The following is a 6714-nucleotide window of genomic DNA, read 5'->3' as shown; positions in this document are numbered from 1 at the left end:
CACCCTCGCCGACGCCATCACCGCTATCCACGCCACCTACAACGTCCCGCACGTGATCATCACCTCCGTCCAAATCGCCAACCTCTCCGACTCTCCCCTCCCCAACACCCTGACCGTCATCGGCTCAACCACCCGCTCCGACGGCTCCCCACGGCTTTTCCGCGTTGACGTCCCCGCCCTGGATTGCTACTTCAGCGGCACCGGCGACATGTTCGCCGCCCTCACGGTCGCCCGACTCCGCGAGGCCGTCTTCAACGCCGACCCGGCCCTCCGCACTACTAAATCGTGGGTGTCCCCGGATGAGGTCCCCGCTACCGAGCTCCCTCTCGCCCAGTCAACCGTAAAGGTACTAGCGAGTATGCACAGCGTGCTCGAGAAGACTCTGGAGGCACGCGACGCCGAGCTGCGCGCTCTGATCCCCGATGAGAGCGAGACACTGCTCGGTGAGGCAGAACGGAAGAAGAAGGAACATTTACGCGAGAGTAAAGCGGCTGAAGTGCGTGTTGTTCGGCATGCGCGGTACCTCCGAGAACCGGATGTGGAGTTCCGGGCGAGTGAGTGGCGGGCGGAGGATTTGCCGATGCAGTTTCGTTGAGAGCTTAGGTTGGGGGAGGGGGGGGTTTGGATAGCATAGTACATAGAACATAGATGGTGAGGTTGGTTTATTTCGGGTATATGCTTATACTTATACTTATACTATCATACTACTAGTCATGACCAGCGATGAAATGCAGCGAACTAAAAAACAGCATTACTATGTGCCTCACTCGAACAAAATTATAAACATGTGTTCTGGTTGAAGTTAGGTTTCAATGTAAATGTGAATTTAAATCTAATGTAAATGGTATATCATTCATGCCATGCTTTTCATTCATACGCCATAACCCACCCAATTCCACCCACCAATTCCAACCCCAAACCTCATCCCCAAAATTTTTTAAACACCCGTACTTCCAAACCCCCCCGCGCCACGAACACTCTCAGCCAATTCCTCAACCACCACCACCTCGGGGGTATAGATCTGCCACATGTTAGCCTCATTCCACAACATAACCACAACCCCAACCACATCCCAAACCCCAAAAAAGAAATGAGGGTAGGGATAGGGATAGGGACAGGGGGGAATTACCCTCTCCAAAACCAACTGCGCCACACGATCCCCCTCCTGAATCGTAAAATCCACATCCGAGAAATTAAACAACAACACCTTGACTTCACCCCGGTAATCCGCGTCGATGACGCCCGCGCCGGTATCGATGAAGTGTTTCGAGGCGAGACCGCTGCGGGGGGCGATGCGGCCGTCTATTTCATCATACAAAAATTATTCGTTAGTATGTATACTTTTTTTCTTGGTCTGGAGACGGAGGAATAGAATTAGATAGTGGGGGTAGGTGGTAACGTACATGTTCCCTCCGGTACAGCAATGGCAATTCCCGTGTCAACCAGGACCTTGCCCTTGGCGGGCACGACGGTCTCCTTGGAACTGTAGATGTCGTAGCCGGCGGCGAAGGCGGATCCGCGGGTCGGGGCGCGGCCGGTGGGAGTGAGCTTCTTCACTTGGAGAGGGGGGAGGGGGGTGCCGTTGGAGCCCATTTTGGATGATTCGGTGGTGGTGGTGGTGGTGGTGTTGGGCTTGGTGCGTTTGGCGAGGGGAGAGGCTGGAAGGGAGGGGGGTTCGTGGGTGGTAGTGGTGGGAGGAGGGGTGGTCTCCTTGGTCATGATCTGGTGGTGGAGGAGGAAAGAGGAGGAGATTCTGCGGGAGGAGTTCTGAAAGAAGAATGGCAGCTGCAATGGCAATGGTAGAAATGCGGTGTGTCGATGGGTTTGACGATATGCGAGGGCGAGGCCCTTCATGGTGGGTTGGGCTGCCATTGGAGCGTGGGACGCGTCTGGCGGTGAGACGCGAGGCGCGTTAATGGGCGTTTTGTACAGTTGGTGTGGTTTTGTGTCTAGCAATTGCTGACTCAGGTGGATCGAGATGAGGCTGGAGCCGAGGCCCCGCAGCCAGCTGGAATGCACGGCTTAGCCGCGGTCCGTGGCCTGGGGAAGCCTCCTCCTCGGCCTATCCCCGGTCTGTTTTACCTCCAGCATGTCCTCCGCTTCCCAGTTACACTGTCCTTATAGTCCTGGGAAGTGTGTAGAGACATCCTCAAGAATTTAAACTCTTATTGCTTGCTGGAACCATGGCTGGTGCAGTCCGTCAACCTATCGACGTTCCCTCCCTGGAACGTTATCTCGACCACAATGTACCCGCTATCAAGACCCCCTTAGATGTGAAGCAGGTAACAGTGACCCGGCTATCTCATTTCCACGCATTAGACTCACCTGCCACAGTTCGGCTTTGGCCAGTCCAATCCCACCTACCAGATCACCACCGCCGATGGCAGTAAATACGTCCTCCGCAAGAAGCCCCCGGGCAAGCTGCTCTCCAAGACGGCTCACAAAGTCGAACGGGAATACAAAATCATCCATGCCCTGGAGCAAACCGACGTCCCGGTCCCCAAGGCATACTGCCTCTGTGAGGATAGCAGCGTCATTGGAACCCCCTTCTACATCATGGAGTTCCTGGACGGACGGCACTTTACTGATCCTGCCATGCCGGGGGTCGACCCCGCAGAGAGAACGGCTCTGTACGTCACCAACCCCCTTGTCGACGTCCCGTCTGTCGCGGCTACACGGCAGAGCTAACCACCACGCAGCTGGCAGGATGCGGTCCGAACATTAGCCAAGTTCCATCGAGTCATTCCCAAGTTGATCGGACTAGATGGGTTCGGAAAACCGACGGGGTACTTTGATCGACAGATCGCCACCTTCACAGCAGTCGCTCACGCCCAGGCACAAGCCGTGGATGTGGAGACCAAGGAGCCGGTCGGAGAGCTGCCTCATTTCATGGACATGGTACACTTCTTTGCCGACAAGACAACGCAGCCGCAGGACCGCGGCACGCTGGTGCACGGAGACTATAAAATTGATAATATGATATTCCACAAATCCGAGCCGCGAGTCATTGGCCTTTTAGATTGGGAAATGGCCACGGTGGGGCATCCGTTGGCCGACCTCTGCAACCTCACTAGTCCCTACTTCCTGGACTCGGTGGATCACAAAAGGGAGACCTTCAGCTCGGACCTGGTGCCTGGCTTGCCCACCCGGGCAGACTGTATAAAGTGGTACCGGGAGGTATCCGGCTACGACCCCACCGGGGACATACCATGGGGCGATGCTTTCTTCGCATGGAGAAGCTCCGTGATTATGCACGGCATCAAGGCGCGGTATGCTTTGAGGCAGGCCAGTAGTGCCCGCGCCGCCGAGTATGCCAGGTCTACCGTACCATTCGCGTTGGAGGCGTGGAAACGAGTCAAAAAGGCAAAAGCTCAGATACGCCCCAAGGGCAAACTGTAAGCTCACGAATGGGCCAGCCTTCCCGGCGAACCTGGTGTGGGGTCGTCATCTAGTTCTCTTTGTGGCATAGCTATCCATGTACGTACGGTAAGCCGGAACAGCCGTGAGCATTAATCGAGTCGGCGATTCCGAGAGGAAGCAACAGTGGGAATCCTGATGTGGGTTCATTCTTCTTCTTCATCTCCAACAACAGGAACAGTACTATACCGCAGGATGGCCCTATGCATGCAACAAGACACCCTAGCCCTTTTCACGGGAGGCGGACGGAAGCCGAACAGTCCATGGGCCAGTCAGACTGTGCGGTGGGAATACACTAGCAGGGGGGCTCTCAGCAGGGGGGCCCGGGGAGGAGAGTGGCATTATAGTGGCTAGCTAAGTTGCTCGCTAGCCACGCACGGCTTGCACAGAGCCGTATGCCGTGAGATGATTGCTGGCGACGATGACGCTGGAGCCTCGTATCTGCGCTAGGGCAGGGCGGGCGGCCCAGTAACGGGCGACCAACGCAGAGTCAGCGTGCGGCACTTAATTGGGTGCGGCTCCCGGTCTGCATTTCCTTGCTTGCCAGCCCTAGACGAGATATTGGAGAGATGACTGTCTAGTAGTACTCCGTAGTGCCACTCGGACCATCCCACTTGAACCGCCGCAGGATCGTCCGTCTCCGTCTCTCCTTCCTTTCCCCCCGACGTCAGTGGCGGGTGTGGAACCTCCCGGCTCGAAAGACCAGAACCCCCGAGGCTCCCTCCTTTTACGCAGCAGTCAGCAGTGCAGGACAGAAGGATTTTCTTCCCTTCCGATCTTCCCTTCGGAAGTGTTCTTCTGCAAAGTTCCGATGCGTTTTGATCCTGCGGCGATGGCGCTCTTCCGGACCCTTCCAGTTCCATCAGGCTCTGCTCACTGTCCATGCTCCAGGTCCGACTTTCGCATGATTTCAGTCACACTGGCATCAATAAAATAACCTTTCGCAGTCATAAATTACCTCCTTCGCAGCGATGTAACCAAGACCAATGATCGGCCTAAGGCATGCATGTAGGTACGTACTTCTCTAGACAAGTCCGGTTTCAAATCCGACAACTACCTACCAGGACCGCCGCCCACCCACCATCCAGGTCTCGATAGTATCGACATAAGGCGTCTTCACATGAGGATCTGCCCACGCCATTTCCAAATTCTCTCTAGTGATGGTTGGGATCAGGGGCACCATCTGAGGCGGGCGGAGGAGGTTGGAACCATAGGGTGGGAGGGAGTCAAAAGTGCAGTGTGCACTGATGGAACTGCTTCGGCGCGGGCCGCCTCTAGCTGATTAGCGGTGATTATTGGATGGTTGCTGGTGGTACTACGATTCAAGACCGGGAGTGGATTGGGTGATGGGCCGTAGTCACTGCTCGGGGACCGGCCGGAGTATATATTGCTTTTATTAGGTGCCATGGGTGGTTGGAGCTTAGCTTCCAGTTGCTCCATTTCACTGGCTGAGTATCTGGGTAACTCGGTAGGTGGAAAAAGACGTAGTTTGGAGATCAATCGAGTAGAATCTGGATGATTCTTCCTTTGCCGAATTGCAGCACGGTGGTTGGCGCCGTTGAGACATGAGACAATTGCAGTGTCCAGCAAGGTGACTGACAGACTGTCTAAGAGCATGTCTGGGATGCGGACGGAACATTAAGGTGTGAGAGTCTTTCTCCCATCCACGCACTCCTGGGACCCCGACCACCACACCCGCTCTGAATGCAACGTTGTCCGGTCGATGAAGACAAGAATAACGGGATAGCTGCAGTTCATATTGGGATCAGCACCGCGATCGCATTCTTCAAGCGTGTGCCCTCGGGGGCCGACTTGAGTCGTGCACTGACGACGAGTGGAGCGACCGGCGCGGCTACTCAGACTCAAGAGGACGAGCGACTAAAAACCCACGAAGAGGGGGGGGGGAAACGTGGGGCCGGGTTGCGATACGTCCCGATCATCTGCAGAGTGACAGTTGGGCCTTGGGAGTCCCATCCTATGATCCTACCGTCCTAGTCGTCGTACTAAATTACTCCGTGGTCTAGTCCACTATCCACCCGGCTAGGGGCCCAAACTAGTCGGCCCTTCCACTGCTGAGGTACCGTCGACCTTCCTGAACAAGACAAGACAAGTTCATCCGCTTCGCTCTGCTGCATGTCAGACTTCATTATTGCCTGGTAGGTGCACTTCCCTCCCCTTCGTTCCAGTTTGCTCTCGGCAGCACATCAGCACATCAGCTCATTCTGTACAGGGTACATACTTGGCAAGCTGGCAAAGTGGCAGCACAAAATAATAATGGAGCCTTGATCCCGTCCTACTGGTAATTTCCACAACGTCCCGGCTCCTCCCAACCTTTCCTGACCGGGCTTAAGGGACCCTCTGGCTAACCGGCGCCCCAGACAGAGACCCGTTCGGATTCACGGTACTGGATATGCACGGATCGAACCCATCCTGACAAACCAGTGCGGAATTATCACCCGAGCGCTGGACGAGCAAAGGCCGCGGCCAGCCTGCTCCCAGAAAGCCGCGGATTAATCAGACGATACTGCGTAGTAAGACAGGATCGGGAGGGGGAGGGCCAGACTCGGACAGCGTGCTCTGTGTGTGATCTGTGTCGCTGCCTGCCCTGAGCCCCATTCCTCTTTGTACTCGGTCGCCGTATCCTCGATCCTGCCCTCACACGGAGTCGGAGTCGGAGTTGTTACGGGGTCGTGGTTCAGCAACGGCAGTCAATGGTGAGTGAAGTAGTGGTGCTTGCTAGTCGTCGCACCGGGTCACCGAGGCTGTTTAGTTAGGCTTCTATCTCGAGTGCTTCACCCATTTGGATTTTGGATTTCTTTTTTATTTCTTTTTTTATTTTGCTGTTTTTTGACAGGATAAAAGATTATAAACCTATATATTATTTAATTTGGTTTGCTTTGCATTTGCTTTTCTGTTTAGTGTTTAGCCTCATTCCCAGAGTCGCTTCTCCTCTTCCGCTGCCGCCGCCGCCGCCGCCTCCTCTTTTCCTTCCTTCCCACATATCACGCTGTCCTCCGCACATGATGCATATCCCTGCTCTGAATTATCGTGCGAGCCCGTCTGCAGTTGTGCGACGGACTAGGCGGCCGATTGTCCAGTAGGGAGGACTGGAAGGGACACTGGGGCGTCCTTCCCGTGGCGGTCAGCCATCGAGGGTGGACTGCAGCCTTGTCGCCTTAGGGACCGAGTGCGACCTTCCTTCATCGTGGTTGGGAGATAAATCGTGGCGGACGGGCCATTCACCTGCGGGCGATAATCTTTAGGTACCGAACCGTAGAGGAGGAAGGGGGGGGGGGG

At 55.5% G+C, this 6714-nt stretch overlaps 4 protein-coding genes across 4 annotated transcripts; 2 read left to right on the top strand and 2 right to left on the bottom strand.

Annotated features, from left to right (window-relative positions):
* On the top strand, positions 1-761 carry BO80DRAFT_101941 (uncharacterized protein; the record flags this gene model as incomplete). The annotated part of the gene is made up of 1 exon (XM_025713343.1): positions 1-761. A coding segment is annotated over one exon (595 nt), but the record flags the coding sequence as incomplete, so codon positions are not given.
* Positions 762-807: 46 nt separating this feature from the next.
* BO80DRAFT_425712 (DUTPase Dut) lies at positions 808-1900 on the bottom strand. Its single transcript, XM_025719583.1, has 3 exons — positions 1404-1900; positions 1130-1302; positions 808-1021 (listed from the first exon to the last, which is right to left on the bottom strand). Exons 1-3 carry the CDS (start codon positions 1717-1719, stop codon positions 938-940), a joined length of 573 nt encoding a protein of 190 aa, XP_025574885.1. The 5' UTR covers positions 1720-1900; the 3' UTR covers positions 808-937.
* Positions 1901-2183: 283 nt separating this feature from the next.
* On the top strand, positions 2184-3399 carry BO80DRAFT_356857 (phosphotransferase family protein; the record flags this gene model as incomplete). Its single annotated transcript, XM_025715810.1, has 3 exons — positions 2184-2282; positions 2335-2660; positions 2700-3399. The coding sequence occupies 3 exons, from the start codon at positions 2184-2186 to the stop codon at positions 3397-3399; spliced, it is 1125 nt and encodes a 374-aa protein (XP_025574884.1).
* A 1045-nt stretch (positions 3400-4444) lies between these two features.
* Positions 4445-5227, bottom strand: BO80DRAFT_101694 (uncharacterized protein). The gene has a single exon (XM_025713340.1). It carries the CDS (start codon positions 5032-5034, stop codon positions 4588-4590), a length of 447 nt encoding a protein of 148 aa, XP_025574883.1. The 5' UTR covers positions 5035-5227; the 3' UTR covers positions 4445-4587.
* Between the last annotated feature and the right edge of the window lie 1487 nt (positions 5228-6714).

Source organism: Aspergillus ibericus (assembly GCF_003184845.1).
Source record: "Aspergillus ibericus CBS 121593 unplaced genomic scaffold BO80scaffold_22, whole genome shotgun sequence".
NCBI lineage: Eukaryota > Fungi > Ascomycota > Eurotiomycetes > Eurotiales > Aspergillaceae > Aspergillus > Aspergillus ibericus.
The sequence above is the reverse complement of the archived record's forward strand: the minus strand, read 5'-3'. Positions and strand labels throughout refer to the sequence as shown.

Bases quoted from the DNA above. Each gene is read 5' to 3' on its own strand.
- BO80DRAFT_425712 (XM_025719583.1), bottom strand. From the start codon at position 1,719: ATGACCAAGGAGACCACCCCTCCTCCCACCACTACCACCCACGAACCC. The intron at 1,303-1,403 runs GTACGTTACCAC...ATGATGAAATAG, and splicing joins TGCTGTACCGGAGGGAACAT to ACGGCCGCATCGCCCCCCGC. The intron at 1,022-1,129 runs GTAATTCCCCCC...AACATGTGGCAG, and splicing joins CGCAGTTGGTTTTGGAGAGG to ATCTATACCCCCGAGGTGGT.
- BO80DRAFT_101694 (XM_025713340.1), bottom strand. From the start codon at position 5,034: ATGCTCTTAGACAGTCTGTCAGTCACCTTGCTGGACACTGCAATTGTC.